Below are 20,974 nucleotides of genomic sequence, written 5' to 3' on the forward strand. Positions count from 1 at the left end.
ACCACGTAAAAACATTGAACCTAGCATTGCCAGATCACCTAATTTTTCAAAAAAGTGACAATCAAATTTTTAGGGCAAACTGTCAGTTTGAAATTGTGGGCACGGAATTCAAAGGGTTTAGTGTGTTTTTTGTTTGTTTTTTGTTTTTGGCCAAGCCTGTGCCATGCAGAGTTCTGGGGCAGGAATCAAACCCACACCACATCAACAAGCCAAGATGCTACAGTGACAATACCAGTCCTTAATCCACTGCGCCACAAGGGAACTCTCCAGTTATTTTTAAAAGCCACGAATCAAACAAAACCCACCTGAAGGTAGGATATAGCTTGGGAACCCCTGGTCCTAGGCCTCTAGGTGCTGTACAACAAATAGCTAGAAATAAATTTAGAGAGAGACATGAAAACACTTTGAATAGTTAAAGGTATTAGGCATTTTAAGTCTGTATTATTATTCACTCATCTCACAAAAATTTTTGAGTGCCTAACTGTCGCCAGATTTAGACAGTGTAATTGGCTAGGTATATGAATCCATCAAAGTAATAGAGTCCACACTGTTTACAGACCTGTCTGTTAAGATAACATTTTGCTAAAGTAACTACAAAATTCTGGCCAGAAATGAGTGTTTATAATACTTTTTTTTTCCAATTAGTAATTTGATGCTTCATTGTCTAGATATAGCCTTGAGATTTTTTTCCACTGTCTCTCAGCACTGCCAGGAATACTGTGGTCCCTCTTCTAGTCCAGCTGCCCATGCCAGAAATATGAATTATCTTTGACTTTTCTCTTGATGACTGGCACTGGATTGGAAATGGAAAGTCAAGATAAAGTGGTCAATCCTACCTCCATATATCTTCCAGATATCTTTACAACGAACTGCAGATCAAATAACATCACTCTCCTCAATATCATTCAACAGCTCCCCAATGCCCCTCATGATAAAATCTAGACTCATTAACATGATCATAAATACCCTTCATGATCCAGGCCCCGCTTAGCTCTCCGCAGCAAACACCCCAAACCCAGCCATCCAAATTACTTATAATTTCCCTAAAAAAGATATATGTTCTCATGCCCTTATACCTTGGCACACCCTATGGTCTCTGGAGGATTTTTACTTACTCTCCCCATTCCCCATGACCCCCCTTTCTTTTTTCTCCCAGCTATAAAATCAAAACTCAGTTTTGATATTATCATCCTAATGAAGCCTTTCTTAGCTACCTTTCACTTTTTCTCCTACCCTATATCCGCGCTGCATGTTTAATGCTTTTCTCTTCAGTAGTATCCTGTCCTTACCTCTAGTAGTGCATTTATCACATTGCACTATAAACTGTTTTTGTCTCTCTCTATATAGACTCGGCTATGTGAAGACAAGGAGTATGTTCTTTAATCTCTGCATGCCCACTAGGACCATGCCTGGCACACAAGAAATAAACTCATTATTAAAAAAGTAATAAACAAGGAGTTCCCTTCATGGATCAGAGGAAATGAATCTGACTAGCATCCTTGCAGACATAGACTTGATCCCTGGCCTTGCTCAGTGGGTTGAGGATCCAGTGCTGCATGTGAGCTGTGGTGTAAGTCACAGACAAGGCTCAGATCTCATGTTGCTATGGCTGTGGTGTAGGCCAGCAGCTATGGCTCCGATTCAGCTCCTAGCCTGGGAACTTCTACATGCCACGGGTGCGGCCCTAAACAGACAAAAAAAAAAAAAAAGGTAATGAACAAATCAGCACTACTAACTTTATTTGATTTACTGTTAAAATATATAGCAGGAGATACTGGAACCATAAATAATGCCCCCCTCTTTTTTCTTTTTCAACCACACCTGCAGCATATGGAAGTTCCCAGGCCAGGGATGGAATCTGAGCCACAGCTGCAACCTATCCCACAGCTGCGGCAGCACCAGATCTTTAACCCACTGCACTAGGCCAGGGATCGAATCCATGCTGTCTCAGAGACAACGCCAAATCTTTGACCCGCTGCTCCACAGCGTTAACTTCCCATAAATCCCTTTTTTATAGGCAATATAGATTATATTTACTAAGCTCTTTACGAGAGTACCATTCTGCACTGCATACACATAACTCATCTTTTGAATGCTACATCTAGGCTTTTTCTATGTACATCTGAATTTCTCCTAAATGCAAAGCTATCCTCCTATCTTGTTAAAATTCAATGAAAGGAAAGTCATTTATGAAAAATAAGAATACGCAGTTACAGAATGCATTATTAAAATAAAAATATTTGCAAACCTGCCTAAACTGCGATTCATATAACTTACAGCTCAAGGAAGAAATTCTACCTTAAGAATTTTATCAGGAGTTCCCGTCATGGCTCAGTGGTTAACGAACCCAGCAAGTATCCATGAGGATGTGGATTCGATCCCTGGCCTTGCTCAGGGGGTTAAGGATCCGGCGTTGCCATGAGCTGTGGCTTTCGTCACAGATGTAGCTCGTATCCTGTGCTGCTGTGGCTGTGACGCAGGCTAGCAGCCACAGCTCCGATTTGACCCCTAGACTGGAAACCTCCATATGCTGCTGGTGCGGCCCTGAAAAAACAAAAAGAAAAAAAAAAAGAAAAAGAATTTTATCAAATTACGTCATCTCTCCTTATATGTCATTATGGGTCCAGGTGCCAAATTAAAAGGGATTAACATAAAACTCCCATTATTTTAGTGTCTTCCTTACAGACCAAGAGTAAGTAAAGGACAGTGACATTGAATTCCTCCAATAAAAACGCATTTTAAAAAATTAGATTATTTGGAGTTCCCATCGTGGCTCAGCGAAAACAAATCTGACGAGTATTCATGAGGATGCAGGTTCGATCCCTGGCCTCGCTCAGTGGGTTAAGGATCCAGCATTGCTGTGGCTGTGGTGTAGGCTAGCAGCTGTAACTCCAATTCGACCCCTAGCCTGGGAACCTCCATATGCCATGGGTGTGTCCCTAAAAAGACATTTAAAAAAATTAGATTATTCAACAAAATTTAGAAGCAATGATTTCAAAATTCAATAAAATACATAAGAAATAAAAAACTCCATTGGTTACTTCTGTTTCCCTCCATATAATTCTCTCTATATGCAATACATGATTTATCTACATAAAATTCTCAAACATTTTGATGCAGAGTTTTGGTTAAGTGTACAGAATTTTACTTCAGATAGTTAACTTTTCTTAACCATTTCTACTAGCAATCTCTCTTTAAGGAAAAAATCCTAAAAGGTATAGGACATTAAAATGGGAAAAATCATAAAAAAGTTTTTATTGCCTCAATCTAGTCTATTATCTGCTCTTACATGAAATGGATTAACTATTTACTTTTGTGCATTCATCATATTATCAGGGCTTGCCCTACTAGGCTAAGAGAAAAAAAACACTGTTTCCTTTTCAGTATCTAGCATGATCCAGAAACAGTTACACTTTCTATGAACCCAGGACAAAGACAAGGTTTCTTTGAACTCTGTGACGCTAATTCACTATCAAAGCGATATTAGGAAGACAAAGTACAATAAAAACCAATTATTCTTTAAGAACATCCAAAGAGATTCCCGGTTCCCTAAATTTCCTTAACATTATTAAAATTAATGTTTAATTTTGAGCATTCTATGAAAGCTCAATGAGTAACATTGGCAAAAATGTTTCTATACCCTCCACAGTCATTTAAATGCTCATATTTGAAAACATTCTTATCCAGGGAATTCCCATCCTGGCGCAGCAGAAACGAATCTAACTAGGAAACACGAGGTTTTGGGTTCAATCCCTGGCCTCGATCAGTGGGTTAAGGATCTGGCATTGCTGTGAGCTGTGGTGTAGGTGGCAGATGTGGCTGGGATCTGGCATTGCTGTGGCTCTGGTGTAAGTGGACAGCAACAGCTCTGATTAGACCCCCAGCCTGGGAACCTCCATATGCCGCAGGTTCAGCCCTAAAAAGAAAGAAAGAAAGAAAACATTCTTATCCAAAGGGCATTCTGTGCTTTAAGAAAGCATGCTAAAAGCATAAAACTATTACTACAGAATAGAGGAAAACTGTCGATTCTTGCCAATTTGCATACTCTTGAGAACATATATCCAAAATAAATACATCACTTACTTTTCAGTGACTTTTACTGAAAAAACCCTATGTAATAACAATTCACCTTTATTCTGATCCTTGTGCATAAAGCAATGCACTCTTCTTGGGGGAACTACTCATATTCTGCAGCTATGCCAATTCTCTAGAAAGCCATCAATTCAGCTAAAGAAAATATAAGTGTGCCTTTAAAAAAAAAATCCAATTTAAAAAATTAAAATTTAAAAAAGACAAAGATTAACCCTCTGACTATTTAAAAGCCACAAACTACTTTACTGAAGATTTCAAATATAATGCTCAAGACACGCACACACACAATCAACAGAACTCCAGGGATATATCTGCTTTACAAAATGAAAAACTCTGAAGCCTGTACCAATCAATTTGTGTCTTTGTTTATTTACTCCTGCTACATTTTGAAACTAAGAAGGCAGTGAAAAAACTGTATATCCTTTGTTGACTTTATAAACATTGGCACATAATGATGTCTTAAATCTTAAACTACCATTTCCATGACATGTCCACACAAATTTCAAAAGGTGGGTAAACTTTTTTTTTTCACCTTTCTTTCAAAACTAACCTCATATGCTTGTTTCTCAAATTTAAGCCTCTCTTAGGAGTTCCCTGGTGGTCTAGCAGTTAGGACTCGGTGCTTTTGCCACTACAGCCCAGGTTCAATCCCTTGCCTGAGAACTGAGATCACAGAGCAGCCAAAAAAAAAAAAAAAAACCTCCAGCTTGATCAAATTTAGGCCTCTCTAAATAAGCCCCAACTTTCCCTGAAGTTCTATCCAAACATTTCCCACCACCTTCTTGAATGCTATAACATCAACTTTAAACTCCTTTGTTCACTTAGTAAAAAATAATTTATTAAGCTACTCCAATTTGATGACACTATGATAGGCATACAAATGTGAACATGACACAGTCCATGCCCTCTTTAGGAGACTCCCCAGACTTCCTTACATCTGTCCTTCCACCATCACTCAAGCACAAGAATCTCAGCATCAGCTTTAACCTCATTCTCACTTATCTAAAGCAGTCTTTTCATAGTTACTACCCTAATTCGGAAACACATCACTCTGCCATCCTTCCCATCTACTGTTTATTAAACAACATTTACTAGTCACAGTGCTAAGCACCATATATGCAATATCTCATTACTTTCATAATAAACTCGAAGAACAGGGATTATCATCTCCATTTTACAAATGAGGAAACTGAGTTTCAGAGAGATTAGGTAATTTATCCATGGTTACAGAGTCAGTAAGAGACAAAACTAAGTCTAGCACCAGAATCCATGTTTTAAATTTTTAACCATTACCATAATGAATCCTCAATGATGTGCAGTAACTACTTCAAGTCTCCATTCTCTCAGCATTTTTCTATCCAAAAAATTATTTATCCCATAATACCCCTCCTAAAGAACTACTCTTTTTTATCTCTTACCAACTAAAGTGTGCACTTGTTGTCTCCTTAACTTTCTTGCTAAAGGGGAGGGGAGAGGGAGGGGACCTGTCTTATTTTCTTTTGTACTCCAACAAAATAATAGGCATTTAGTAAATGCTAAAATACTTGCTGCTGATGCTAATTCCCTTCCCAAACATTAAAAAAAAAAAATTCTTATCAAGGTATGAATACTTAACATGGTACCTACCCTCTTAACAAATATTTAAATCCACAATACAGTATTGTTAACTATAGGTATAATGTTGGGCAATTATCTCTAGAACTTATTGATCCTGCTTAACCGAAACTTCCTCCTAAACATTTTTAACAGCTCATCACTACCTATAAAATAAATCCAAATGTCTATGTTTGGCCCTATTTTTAATTCTCTCTTTCTCAACACAAATCCTATTCTACACAAAATATTAAATTTTAGTATTTTCTTCCATAACCACGACCAACCAGTTACTTAAATATGGAGTTTCCCTTTATCTGCTTTGGAAACTGCATCTTCACTGGTCTTGCAGTTTAACCTTTTAAAATATATAAACTACTGCTCTGATTTCTAAGGGCTTTCTCTCCTAAAAAGATCCACAAAATAAATGCACAAAGAAATAAAATTAGTGTGGTGGCTGGAAGTGAAGAGAGAAGCTGAACTAGAGAAATTTTATCTCCAATTTAGAGTCTAAAATCTGAATGATTTGATGACATAAGAATGGGTAATATCATCCAAAGCTGGATAACCCTTTGGTTTTTTGTGTGTTCTTTAATTTGTCTGCAGAGTGAAATGGTACTTGTCATTGTTGACAAGAATTTTAGTAAGCTGGTGTTTCCCAAAGGCATGATGGGTCTTAGAGCAAGCTTCAATTTACTTATTCATTTACCAAATTCTAAAAAAACAGAAATGAAATAGTTCCTAGCCTATATTCTAGTAGGAGACAGACTGTGAATAATCACACAAATAAATATATAATTACAAGTTCTAAAAAATGATATAAAGTTAAGGGCATGATGAGAGATTATAACAGGAGTAACCAATTTAATACTAGGGAGTGGTGGAAGTTAGGGAGTACCAAGAGAGGGCTTCTCTGAGGAAGTACCACTTAAGCTGAAAATTGAAGAATGAGTTAATTGGGGGGTGGTCACGCTAGGACAATCCAAAACAGCACATATAAAGGCCCTGTGATGGAAAATAACTTGGTGTGACTAAGGGAATGAAAAGTAGTGTGGCTGGAGTTTACTGAAGAAGAGGATGGTGCAAGATACACCAAGTAAAGCAGGAAAGAATCAAGTTATGTAGAATCTTGTAGGCTCTAATAAGGATTTTGAAATTTAATGTAATAAGCACTAGGTAATGGGAAATCCACTGAAGGTTTTTAAGCAGAGAAATGACATGTTACTGCTGAACGGAAAAGTGATATGGATTGTTTGGGTTTGGGGAAGGGAGTGAAAGGAGCAGGAATAGAAGAAATTAGGACAACCAGATATGAGAGTACTGAAATGATTCAGCTTAAAACACATTACAATAACAATAATGCCTACTAGCCATTTACTCTGTGCCATGTGCTTACCATGGTTATTTCATTTAATCCTCACAGCAATCCAATAAGGTGATTACTACTCCCATTTTACAGATGTGAATATAGGGAACCAGTAACACTAAGTCCAGGTGAAAGAGGATTGTGGCTTGAACTAGAAAAATGATACTGAAAATGTACAGAAATGGATTCAAGACATATAATGGAAATAGAATAAATAGAATCTGAAGAGGATATAGATACACGGGATGAGGACAAAATTAAGAATGGCTTTCAAGGAGTTCCTGCTATGGCTCAGAGGTAACAGACCTGACTAGTGTCCATGAGGACACGGGTTTTGACCCCTGGCCTTACCCACTAGGTTAAGGATCTGACGCTGCTATGAGCTGTGGTATAGGTCACAGATGCAACTTGGATCTGGCATTGCTGTGGCATAGGCTGGCAGCTACAGCTCCAATTCGACCCCTAGCCTGGGAACTTCCATATGCTTTGGGTACAGCCCTAAAAAGACCAAAAAAAAAAAAAAAAAAAAGAATGGTTTTCAAGTTTCTAGGCTATGTGCATAGATAAATGGAGATAGCATTTTATGTAATGGAACACTGAATGAGAAAGCATTTGAGTATGGAGAGAAATAAACCTTTAGTTTTAGACATGTTCTATTTTAAATGTCTAAGAAAAAAAATCAAGTTGAGATGTCCAGCAGACAGTTGGCTACTTAGATCTTGAGCTGAAAACAAAAGGAAGACACTGGAAATAAATATTCTTAAGTCATCAATATACAGGTGCAATTTAAAGCTTAGGCTGGAAGGAAAACCTAAAAGGAGAACAAGATCTAGGACTGAACCCAGATACCCAAAATTAAACATCTCTTGCTACAATTATCAACTACTTTAATTCACCGGACTTTTCAGTCTTCATTCAATTTTACCTTTCAGCAGAATTCAACACTTTTTTTTTTTGGTTTTTTGTTTTTTGTTTTTTTTTTTGGCTTTTTAGGGCCACATCCATGGCATATGGAATTAGTAGGCTAGGGGTCCAATCGGAGCTGCAGCTGCAGGCCTACACCACAGCCACAGCAACGTGGGATCCAAACCTTCTCTGCAACCTACACCACAGCTCATAGCAATGCTGGATTCTTAACCCACTGAGTGAGGCCAGGGATGGAACCTGAGTCCTCATGGTTACTAGTCTGGGGTTCGTTACCGCTGAGCCACTATAGGAACTCCCGGAATTCAACACTACTGATAACTTCTTTCACCTTTTCTACAAAACTTGTACTCCTCTATCCAGCTACTAAATGCCAAGAATTCCTCAGTGCCCCATCCGAGGTCCCCTTCCTTTCTAGCACTGTACTCTTTTTAGGCAATTTCATCCACAACCAGAGCTTCAATTACTTTCAACATAACAGATATATACATATAGATATAGATATATATACATGCACGCACAGACCTGTATATAGTTATATACACACACATCTGCCTATATATCCACTCAGAACTCTATTCTGAGCGCAAACCCAGTATAATCAACTGCCTACTTGACATCCTCTGATAGCTTTTCCAGTTAGACATGTCGGATAGTGCCTCCACAAAATAGGCATTTACACAGAAACTACATTTTGAAAGGATTATAAAATTACTCCAGGCCAACTCTCCAGAAAGAGGATTTTGTCATCAATTATCTTTTCGTGTCATGACCTACAACGGGTAAACCTGACAATCTGATCCGATGGCTAAAGATGGGGAACAACCAACCAAAACCACGACAAAAATACAATTCATGCTTTTTAGTTAAGAGATGGTTAAGGGAGAGAAGATGAAGAATGGTCAATAGAATGAAACAGTATCATGTCCCAAGGCCTGATGGACGTGCGGCAACGGAAGTCACCTTAAGTGATAGCAGGCCTCGCTAAGGGGGGCGCAGCGGAGGACAGCCCCCAGCAAAAAGGAGCCAGGTTTGAGTTGCGGGGGGGAGCGAGTGACAGTAAAAGACCAGGTCAAAGGAGGGGGAAAGCCTGGGGGAAGACCCAAGTAGAGTACCTGTGAGGCCAGAGGGGGCGTCGCGGGGATGGGGGCGGGCTGAGCAGCAGCCGGACGAACTCCAGAGGAGTGAACGCCGAGTGGGCGGACCGCAAGGGGCGGGGGGTGGGGGGGCCAGGGTAAAACGGCTCTGTGGAGACGCTCGCCGGGCCCGCCTTACCTGTGCCCGCGAGTCCGGAGCGCCGGACAGGCCTGCCGGAAGCACGGAGTCCAAGCGGAGGGGGAGGAGCTGGGGGTAAGGAAGGAAGGGACACCAAACACGAAAGAGAGGGGCCGCTCACTCCCCCAGTCAGGGAGAGCGGCTGATGGCGGGAACTGTGACCACACGCAAACACGCACGCACGCACGCACACTCGACGCGACCAGACGAGGTGCGTGCGCGAAAGCCTGGAAACTCCGCCCCTCCTACGCCCTCGCCCCGCCCCAGCACCGAGGGAAATCTCGCAGAGGTAGCCCCGCCCCTGTACTGATCGTAGTACGCACGCGCACTATCCATCTCACGCACTTTGCACCGCCCACCATTTCCCTCCGCGTCAGCCCTGTTGGGCATGCGCACTACTTGTCCCCTCCAGACTGCCGGGTTTTTCCCGCCCTTTACTGGCCTCTGGAGGAGGCTCAGAGTTCACGCCCCTCTATGGGGATACCTGCTCCGAGCCGGGGGATGCGAGGACTAGTAGGTGGCAGACGTCCTTCTGGTCCTGAATCTTAAGGGACAAAGGATAAACTCTAGGACTGTTAACTCTTTGGAGAGCTGAGAGGCGGGAAGAGGTAGTGTGGGAGGGGTCAGAGGTGAAAGGTCAGAGGGCTGCGAAGGGGGCGGAGCGAGCCGGAGGCGGATGGCGGCTGCGGCGGCTCATCATCTTTGGCGGCAGAGGCGCTGAAGCTGGGACGCGAGTCCGGCGCGTCCGGCAGTTGGAGGAGAGCGGCGGCCGCTCCCAACATGCACAGTCTGGCGACGGCTGCGGTAAGTGCCCGGGCCGCCAGGCCTGGGGCCCAGAAGCCTTCCTTAACCCCGCGTTTCGGCCTTCTTTTCCAGCTCCCTGTCTCGGTCCGGGAGTCCTGCTCCTCCTGCCCTCAACCCGCGAGGCCCGGGCCTCCCTCCTCGCCGCGCTTGGCTGTGGCGGAGCAGGCCCCCGCTTTCCTCGCCGGCCGGCTCTCGCGGCCTCTGGCGTGCCGCGTAGTGCGTTCTTTTCAGGCCCCGGGGCCTGGTCCCGCGGCCAGAGCGCCTCCTTCGCAGCCCCGACCCGCCATTCATTGATTCATTTGCTTGACCAACAGTTTCAGGGCGTCAGTTGCGTGCTTGGCGTCGGCGGAAGCGAGGGGAGTTCCGCAGTTTGTCTGACATGACCCATGCTGTCGAAACTCCCAGCCTAGGCACATCGCGGCGGGGAGGAAATGGCTTTTAGCTCATGCCACTTGCTTTACAGATGCAAAATCCGAGACCCGGAGAAGTGAACAGTTACTACGTTTGACTTTCGATTCTCTGAGATTACAACCTTTTTTCACATCTCGTTTTACCAGCGTGATCTTTCACCAAGAAAAACAGTGTAAATCAACCTGCCTGAAGTAATCCTATGGCTTCCCATTGCATTGAGATAATATCCAGACTCCTTGCCTCGGCCTACAAGGTCCTCCCTGAACGTTATGTTCCTGACCCTCGTTTTCAGTCTCTTGTCACTGCTCCGCAGGCTCCAGCTACACTGGCCTCAGTTCCATCTTTTCTCCCTATGCTTTTACACTCCAGCTTGCACCTTCTGATCTCTATTCCTAGAATGCTCTCTCTCTCACACACACACATACTCACACACAGACACTCCCCCACCTCCTTCCTTTGCTATAGATGTCGGCTTCTCTTCCTCAGGTCTCTATCTCAGTCTCCTTGCCTGACCACCCTATTTGAAGTAGTTCTGGTAGTTTCGTTTGTGGCTCAGCGGGTTAAGAACCCAACAGAGTGTCCATGAGGATGCAGGTTCGATCCTCGGCCTCCCTCAGTGAGTTGAGAATCCGGCGTAACAGCAAGCTGCAGTGGAGGTGTCAGAGCGGCTCAGCTTCTGCGCTTGCCGTGGCTGTGGTGTAGGCCAGCAGCTGAAGTTCCAATCGGACCCCTTGCCCGGGAACTTCCAGATGCTGCAGGTGCAGCCCTAAAATGAATGAATGAATAAATAAAGTAGTTCTGTAACCCCCAACTTTTCTCTGTTAGAGTACTCACCCTTCACAGAATTGATCCCAATTTGTAATTTGTGTGTTCATTTGCTTATTTGATATTTGTCCCCCGTTTGAGAGGATACATGGGGTCATGTGGGTCCTGTTTGTTTGGTTACCCTGATGCCAGGACAGTTCCTGGCACAAAGTTAGGGCTCAAATACTTTGGTGAATGATGGTGTCGATGAGGGAGACGACTACTGAGAGCAGAGAGCCGTTGTGGGAAAATGGGATCGTATGATTTGAGCGCGCTCTTCTGAATGCCCGTTCCACTTTAGTTTCACGAGGGTGAAGTGGCTTAAGGCAAGGGTAATGTACTGAAGTTGCATTACCAGGAAAAATGATATAAATCCTAACTAGAGAACCAAAAAATTGCCTAAACTTTAAATATAAAAAATGGAAAGGTGAACTGAGTGCAGCTTTGGACTATGGCTATGGACAACATTGTCATCTCCAGGGCCTATGACATCTCTGCCTCCTGAGCTCTCAATTAGGTGATTGCAATTTCCTCAGCTTTTTGGTGTCTTCTTCTTCTCCCAAATTATATGTATAATTTGTATAATTCTGGAAGAAGCCAGTCAGATGAGGTTGCTGCTTGTAGGAGAGGGGCAAGTTAAACAAGGGATGCTTGTCCTTCTCCAAAATTTGATTGTATCTTTTCTAGGCTTTGATAGCTGGTCTTTCCCCTGTGCCTCCCCCAAGTCTACCTATTCAATTTCTTTTCTTTTCAGTTGCTCTCTAGTACATCTTTTGAATGGCCATTAAAGTTGTACTTCACTACTTATAATGAGTACTCAACACGTTTCTTCGGTTAAATTTACAATGCCTTGCCTTTAGTTAAAAATTGAGTTTTTAGGTACACTTTCACCGGTTACGCTGTTTGGATCACGCAGAAGCTCTAACAAGTTTCTTTGTACCACTCATTCGCTAGACTCTTTGGTTGGTGAGGAGACTAAAGCATAGAAAAGTTGAGCCAGGAGTTCCCGTTGTGGCGCAGTGGTTAGCGAATCCCAACTAGGAACCATGAAGTTGTGGGTTTGATCCCTGCCCTTGCTCAGTGGGTTAAGGATCCGGCGTTGCCGTGAGCTGTGGTGTAGGTCACAGACACGGCTCAGATCCCGCGCTGCTGTGGCTCTGGCATAGGCTAGCAGCTACAGCTCCGATTCGACCTCTAGCCTGGGAACCTCCATATGCCAAGGGAGTGGCCCAAGAAATGGCAAAAAGACAGGAAAAAAAAAAAAAGAAAGAAAGAAAAGTTGAACCAATTCTTAATGCTTTCCATTAGGCGAAACTGCCTGTATGATTCTGATCTGGATAAAGGGACACTAATGGTGCATAACACGCACTAAAAACTGAAAAGCGTTGATAATATATGCAACAATGCCTGTAATAATCTAAATGGCTTGGGGAGATGCTTACTTTTTGCTTAATGATGAAAATTTGTGTTTATATGCACCTTTGTTTCTTTAAGTAACAAGTAAATCATCATTTCAGCTAGGAAGATAGTACTATCAAAGGAGAATATGATCATCAGTGAATGCAGGATGTTACTCACTAGATGGAGGAACTGAGATAATTTGGAAAATATCTTACATTTTGACTCTTCCTTTTAGTATTTTATTATGCCAGCAATTCATAGTATAATGGACTCCGATCATTCTTTCTAGAATATACCCTAACATCTTCATTATTGCAATCACATAGTATAATTTCTTTCTTATGTCTATTAAACAAGGACAGAAATACCACAAAGATTGTGTTAAATAAGAATAAGATCAGACTACTTGCTCCCAGACCTCAGCCTTGGGACTCTAATTCTTGCCTCAGCAAATTAACAAATCACTTGTTATGAACCTTGGAGGTTGCTTCAGCTTTATGAAACCACAAATCCTCACATACCATGGGTCTTCTGTAATGAATGTTATGCTGGTGATCTAAATAGCCAAAGGTAGAATTCCTGTCCTGGCTCAGTGGAAATGAATCTGACTAGTAACCATAAGGACAAAGGTTTAATCCCTGGCCTCTCTCAGTGGGTTAAGGATCTGGTGTTGCATGGCTGTGGCATAGGCCTCAGCTGCAGGTCCAGTTCGACCCCTAGCCCAGGAACTTCCATATGCCATAGGTGCATCCATAAAAAGAAAATAGAATATATATATGAGGATAATTAAGGCAATTTAGTGTTTCCCTTAGGCACTGTTTGTATGTATGTGTGTGTCTGTCTATCTGTCTTTTTAGGGCCACACCAGTGGCATATGGAGGTTCCCAGGCTAGGGGTAGAATTAGAGCTGTAGGCGCTGTTCTATGCCACAACCACAGCAACACCAGATCCAAGCTGCATCTGCAGCCTACACCACAGCTCATGGCAACACCAGATCCTTAACCTACTGAGAGGGGCCAGGGATTGAACCTGCGTCCTCACAGATACTAGTCAGGTTCATTTCCACTGAGCCACAACGGGAACTCCCCTTTGGGACTATTAAGAAAATGTGTTTTCTTAGGATATCATCATTATGGGGACACCCAAAGCCACGTGTTGAGTAATCTCCAGACTTGGGGAAATAATCTCTATTTTAATCTAATTCCATTTTTTTCTGTATTCACTGTCACATATTCATTAAGAGGAAAACCAACAATTGTTTTGGTCCTTGAACATAAAATTGTATTGATAGACTTGGCTATTTTATGTTTAAGAAGAGCCATCAAAAATAGTTTTTTTAATTTACTCAGAGTGGGGGAAATCATTTCCCATTTGTGGGTAAATGTGGGTCTTTTTTTAAGTTCTAAATAGCTTTCTCCTTTTCACATCGTGTTAAGATTTGGTAGAAATAGAAAACCAACCAACAGAACCCTGTGTTTGTGACACTTGGAGTTAACCATTGGTGACTCACTTTGATAAATGTCTTGCCTGTGTTAAGCTTTGTTGAAGGAAAAAAGTTACTTGAGGAGTTCCCTCATGGCTTAGTGATTATGGATCTGATGTTATCATTGCTGTGACTGGTTACAGCTGTGGTGCAGACCTGGGGCCAGGGAACTTCTGCATGCTGCTGGTGCAGCCAAAAAAAAGAAAAAAAGCTACTTTAAAAATATTTGCCACCTACAAGCCATTAAGCAGGAAAGAGGAGAATGAGTCCCTCCTAAAGTTTAATAGTATGAAAGTTTTTTAACCATCTTAAAAAGAAAGGACCACTGATTTTAAAAGCAGGTTATAACTAAAAATACACAGTTAACAGTCGAGCTTGTTTCTGATCTTAAATGTGTTGAGGAGGATAATTTATAGTCCAAATCAGACTTCTCATAAAAGACTTTGCTACTAGGTATGTTAATTGAACCCACTGTTTATCCATATCCAATCGTAACAGAATATCAAACTTAAAATACTATATTGGGGAGTTACCCTCGTGGCTCAGTGGTAAGGAACCTGACTAGTATCCATGAGGACGACTGTTCAATCCCTGACCTTGCTCAGTGGGTCAGGATCCAGCATTGCTGTGAGCTGTTATGTAGGCCACAGACGCTGCTTGGGTCCTGCATTGGTGTGGTTGGTGTAGGCTGGCAGCTACAGCTCTAATTCAATCCCTAGTCTGGGAATTTCCACATGCCGTAGGTACAGCCCTAAAAAGCAAAAAAATTTAAAAATATCGTATTGGGTTCTTAAATAATTCCTTTATTGTGGAGGAGTGTGTGTGTGATTTCAATCCTATACACCAAGTAGGGCTCACTGATTATAGAGAGTACACTAGAATTTAAATCTAATTCTGCCATACACTTCCTTATGAACTTGTGTATGTTAAAACCTTTCTGAACATATTTCCTCTCAGAATTTTTAGAGTAATTTGAGGTGATCCACAGTGACTGGCTGATGATAGTATGTTCAATAAATATTGCCTTCTATTAAAAGTTTCTAAAAACGTCAAACCTAGTCTTTAGTGGAGGTCTGGGTGTGGGGTTTACAGAAAGGCAGACTAGAAAATTGGGAAGGATAATGGAAACGGTCTGTGCTTGATTGTGGTAGTGGTTACGTGGGTATATATTTCTCAAAATTCATTGAAAATTACATTTTAAAAGGGTACACTTAAAAGTTTTATTGGGGAGTTCCTGTCATGGCGCAGAGGTTAACGAATCTGACTAGGAACCATGAGGTTGCGGGTTCGGTCCCTGCCCTTGCTCAGTGGGTTGATGATCCGGCATTGCCGTGAGCTGTGGTGTAGGTTGCAGATGCGGCTCGGATCCCGCGTTGCTGTGGCTCTGGTGTAGGCCGGTGGCTACAGCTCCGATTGGACCCCTAGCCTGGGAACCTCCATATGCTGCGGGAGCGGCCCAAGAAATAGCAAAAAAAAAAAAAAAAAGAAAGAAAGTTTTATTACATGTGAATTGTACCTCAATAAAATTGAGTTTTTAAAAGGGCCCCTTAGATTAGTCTCTCAGTTAAAACCAAACAAAGAAATTTTAGAGCTGACTGAGGCTTTGATAATTATTCAATATAATTCCTTCATTTCACCAGTGATAAAATTGAGGCTTAGGAAAGCAAATGATTTATCGTAGGTCACACGGTTCTAGAAATGACAAAACTATTTTGAAGCCACTCTGGCTCCCAATCCAGTGTGCATTCCAGTTGTGTGCTCGTGTAGTTACTTGCAAATAGGGGTCTTTTCTATTCTTTAACTTGATAAACAGTTTCTTAATCCTGGTTCCATAAATTGGTTACAGGAGCTCTATAAATTCCCTGAAATTATGTTTAAATTTTAGGAAAAAATAAATTACGTGCAAAACAATTTGAAGTTGTATATTTTTCTGAGGAAAAGATCCAAGAGATTTCATTTTACTCATAAAATGTTAACCTCTGCCCTTGTGGTAGGTAGTATTCTGTTTTTGTTAATGTGTTTAAGTTGGTCAGGAAAAGGGAAGTCAGGTGGATTTGCTACTGTCTCTGGACGGTGGGTGCTATTCAGTCCAGTTCAGATCAGCCACAACCTCAGAAATGTATTGGTAAACTATCAAGTAAAAGAATTGTCACAGTTGAACCAAGGATCTTTAGAAGTGATCTTTAAATAGAGAGTGGGAGGAGGAGGAAACCTGTCCACTGTTTTCTCATAGATTTATCTGTTGTAAAATGAGGATGATAACCACACTGCTGTGATCATTCAATGAAACTATGTTTTAAAAAGTATAATGCAGGGAGTTCCTGTTGTGGCACAGTGGAAACAAACCCAACTAGTTTCCATGAGGACATGGGTTCAATCCCTGGCCTTGCTCAGTGGGTTAAGGATCTGGTGTTGCTCTGAGCTGTGGTGTAGGTCACAGACGCATCTCGGATCCCATTTTGCTGTGGCTGTGGTGTGGGCCGGCAGCTATAGCTCCAATTAGACCCCTAGTCTGGGAAATTCCATATGCCGCAGTTGCGGCCCTAAAAAGCAATAAAAAAATAAGATAACATAATATAAAAGTTTCCTCTATATATAATATAATATAATAAGTTTTCCTCCAGAGTGCCAGCACCTCTCCAGGGCCACCATCTTCTCTGCAGGAATCAAGCCAGCTCTGGAAGTGGACTTTGTTGTCAGAAGCTGTGCTATGCTGATTGGTGTCTACCAGTGCAGCCTGGTGTTGTTCACCTAGGGTTCCCCAGGATGGGGTATAGGAGTACTGGATACAAGTAACAGATTGACTCTAGAGAGGGTGATGGAGCTTACCTTTGGTGTCTAGATGCCAGGCCTCTCGGAGTGAGTAATAATTAATCAAGATAGATAACTATATTGCTGCAGCATTGTCTGTGAGGCCCTCTTTACAATTGTGGGCAGGAAACCCGAAGCTAAAATGTTAGCCTTTTTTTCCACTTTTAAGCTTTTAAGGTGATGTAATACTCTAGATAAATGTATGCTATCTTCTGGTGGTAATTACATTTCCAAAAATAATATTTAAAGTTGAGAGCCTACCTGTAGCAGCATAAAAAGGGCAGGTGCTTGGACCATACTGCTTTCGCTCTTGGGAGAGGGAGAAATCTACCCTATTCCTTCTACATCATGTGTGACCCTATGTTTTCTTGAGGAGCATCACTGATGAGATTTACAAAACAGATTTTAGCAGATGAAGGCAATTGAAGAAGACTTGAGTTGCATGGTATTTGGGTCCATTTAGCAGAACACCTTGTTCATTCTAGCAAGCAAGTGAAATGATGACCATTAAGCTAAAAGCTTCTGATCAAGCTTCCATTTGTTGGAGGCCATTGTTCAGCTTGGGTAGAATAAATATGAGTACACCTCAAAGTCCATCTTAGACTTCATTCTGTCCTTCAACAAGGACAGGTGTCCTTTTTGTTCCTTATTTTTATATCTGAGCAATGGGTAGGTCATCATTGTATCACACCAAAGTATAGTGACAACATGTATATACTGTGAGAAGCTGTGTGATATGGTTCAAGAAAGATTGGAATAGGAGTTCCCTTGTGGTGCAGTGGATTATGGATCCGGCATTGTCACTGCAGTGGCTCAGGTTGCTGCTGTGGCACACTTTCAGTTCCTGGCCTGGTAACTTCCATACACCATGGGTGTAGCCAAAAAAAGAAGAAATTAAGATTGGAATATGCCACTTCGTACTTGGGTGAATTGAGCAAGTTAATTTCTCTGAACATTGGTGGTCTCATCTGCACGTGTAGATCCCTTTTTTTCTAAATACATATCCTGCTATTCCTCACGGTGTGGGGGAATTTAGTGAGAAAATATTGGGCATAGGAATAGAAACTACTCTGAATTTGTTAGGTCTTTAGAGCCAGAAATAGCAATGGTGACCGTTTTTCTACCATTTTCCAGATAAGAATAATTAAGGGACTTGGGAGTTACCTGGTGGTCTAATGGGTTAAGGATTCAGCATTGTCACCACGTTGGCTTGGGTCACCGCTGGCTGGGGTTTAATCCCTGGCCCAGGAATTTCAATATGCCTCAGGCACAGCCAAAAATAAGAAAGAGAATAATGAAGGGACTTAACCAAGGTCACAAGGCTATTTGACAGGTGTAAAGATTATAGAAATGCTTGGAGTTCCTGCTCTGACACAAAAGGCTCGGCAATGTTTCTGGAGCACTGAGACTCAGGTTCAATCCCTGGCCTGGCACAGTGGGTTAAGGATCTGGCATTGCCGCTCTAGCTGTGGTTTGAATCTGATCCCCGGCCTGGGAACTCCATATGCCTCAGGGCAACCAAAAAAGGAAAAAAAAAATTATAGAAATACACAAAATTTTTTGGAATATTGAGATTCTTTAGCACAATAATGAAAGCATGTTCTACAAGTCCATTTATATAGTTCTTACATGTGTAAGTAATGAATGAATCTCAAAGGGGTGGACGTAGAGTATGAATCATTAGAAGGAGGAGCTCTTCCAAATCACATAGGTTTTTTTGCTTCTTGGAGAGGAATGCTGGAATTACTAGAGAAGGAAAGCAATGGGGTGGGGTAGTGCCTTCTTTTCTTTCAAAAACCATCATAGGCACATGGTTTAAAGAAAAAAGTTTAAACTATGTGGAAGATTTAATTGTATACAATGAAAAGTAAGTATCATATGTAGAGTCCAACCTTAGAAGTAACTACTATTAATGGTTTCTTGTGTGCCCTTCCAGAAATGTTATATGTAAATACATAAGAGTGTGTGAGTGTGTGTGTGTGTTAACGGAAGCATATATGCTGTTCTGCACCCCTTTTATTTCGTTTCTTATTTAGTATCAGCAAAGAATAGAGCTCACGCTTTTTTTTAAAAGGCTGTATAGTATTCCATGTAAAGGATGTACCCATACATATTTAACTAGTTCTTTGTTGATAGTTGTGGATAGATTTCAAGTTTTCTCCTTTTAAAATAGTGCAGCAGTAAGTGTTCTGGTATGTCTTCAGTACAGCCTAAGTATACCTGTAGGGTACATTTCTAAAGATGGAATTATTAAGGAGTCTGCATTTTTGATGTTGATAGATTGAATTAGTTTACATCAAGTGTATGTATTTTAAAAAGCTCCCCTGGTATTTGAAAATACATTCCCTCTAAAGCACTAGTGCAGGAGTTCCCGTCGTGGCACAGTGGTTAACGAATCCAACTAGGAACCATGAGGTTGCAGGTTCTATCCCTGGACTTGCTCAGTGGGTCAACGATCCGGCATTGCCGTGAGCTGTGGTATAGGTCGCAGACTAGGCTTGGATCCCTCATTGCTGTGGCTCTGGTGTAGACCGGTGGCTACAGCTCCGATTAGACCCCTCGCCTGGGAACTCCATATGCTGCGGGATCAGCCCTAGGAAAGGTAAAAAGACAAAAAAATAAAAAACATAAAGTACTACTGCAGCATAAGATTTGATGCAAACGAGACATATTTACTTTCTTGTTTTCTTTTGAAGCCTGTGCCTACTGCACTGGCTCAAGTGGATAGAGAAAAGATCTATCAGTGGATCAATGAGCTGTCCAGTCCTGAAACAAGGGAAAATGCTTTGCTGGAGCTAAGTAAGAAGCGAGAATCTGTTCCTGACCTTGCACCCATGCTGTGGCATTCATTTGGTACTATTGCAGCACTTTTACAGGTGGGTATATATCCATGAGTTTCGCTTCATACCTGTTTATCACGCTTTTATCTCTCTGCCTTTGCTCAAATGATTTTGAAAAACTTTGATTTTTTTTTTAAAGCATTAACAGCTGGTAGAATCTGTTTTAGAAAATTCTAAGGTACTTGTTAAAATGCGGATTCTTGGATCCTACTTAAGAGATTTGGCTTATTTAGTGTGAGATAAAAAATCTGTAATTTTAACAGCCAGCGCCCCACACCCAAGTGATTCTGATGCAGGTGGTGTAAGAACTGCACTTTGAGAAGCACAGCTTTAGGAGGAGGAGTACAAAATAATGTTGCATGACACAGGGAGAAGGTGGAAAGGAAGGTTTAAGAATTGAAAGGTACATTCTGGGGGAAGAAAATGCTAAGATAAAGATATAATAAGGAGTTCCCTCATGGTGCATAGGATCCGGTTTGTCTCTGCTGTGGCTTGGGTTGCTGCTGTGGCACAGGTTTGATACATGGCCCAAGACTTTCTGTGTGCCAAGGGCGAAGCCAAAGAGGAAAAACCAAAAAAAAAAAAAAAAAGATGTAGCAGCTATAGGATTAAAGGTAGAAATACTTGTACATTAAAGAATAAATGACTGAAGTTCCCACAGTGACACAATGGGATCAGTGGTGTCTCTGCAATGCCAGGATGCAGGCTTGCTCCCTGGCCTGGCACAGTGGGTTAAAGAATCCAGCATTGCCACAGCTACAGTGTAGGTCACAACTACAGCTTGGATCTGATCCCTGGCCCAAGAATTCCATATGCCGTATGTGGAATTTGGCCATAGAGTGGCCAAAAATAAATAAATAGATAGGAGTTCCTGTCGTGGCGCAATGGAAACAAATCTGACTAGGAACCATGAGTTTGCAGGTTCGATCCCTGGCCTCGATCAGTGGGTTAAAGATCCAGTCAGTGGGTTAAGGATCCGGTGCTGCTGTGAGCTGTGGTATAGGTCGCAGACACAGCTCATATCTGGCGTGGCTGTGGCATAGGCCAGCAGCTGTAGCTCCTATTAGACCCCTAGCCTGGGAACCTCCATATGCCATGGGTATGGCCCTAAAAAAGGTAAAATAAGTAAATAAATAAATGAAATTTCAAATCTGCTAAGTAAATTCACTT

The 20,974-nt window shown here is 41.8% G+C and overlaps 2 protein-coding genes across 22 annotated transcripts in view; one reads left to right on the forward strand and one right to left on the reverse strand.

Moving 5' to 3' along the window:
* USP37 (ubiquitin specific peptidase 37) overlaps nt 1-9,499 on the reverse strand; it is a 97,664-nt gene extending 88,165 nt beyond the window's left edge. For 7 of the 21 annotated variants that reach the window (XR_014828714.1, XR_014828713.1, XM_084998012.1 and 4 more), the window contains exon 1: nt 9,251-9,423. The gene's annotated coding sequence lies outside the window, so the exon portion shown is untranslated. 21 annotated transcript variants of the gene reach the window in all.
* A 409-nt stretch (nt 9,500-9,908) lies between these two features.
* CNOT9 (CCR4-NOT transcription complex subunit 9) overlaps nt 9,909-20,974 on the forward strand; it is a 31,692-nt gene continuing 20,626 nt past the window's right edge. The window contains exons 1-2 of the mRNA XM_001925220.6: nt 9,909-10,054; nt 19,661-19,840. Coding sequence (XP_001925255.4) covers nt 10,031-10,054; nt 19,661-19,840 — 204 coding nt within the window. The 5' untranslated portion in view covers nt 9,909-10,030. The remainder of the gene's footprint in view (nt 10,055-19,660; nt 19,841-20,974) is intronic.

Source organism: Sus scrofa, chromosome 15 (genome assembly GCF_054392235.1).
Source record: "Sus scrofa isolate SSC_HxYL_T2T_F1_AM1 chromosome 15, Sscrofa_HxYL_maternal_Yorkshire_Landrace_v2.0, whole genome shotgun sequence".
Taxonomy (NCBI): Eukaryota; Metazoa; Chordata; class Mammalia; order Artiodactyla; family Suidae; genus Sus; species Sus scrofa.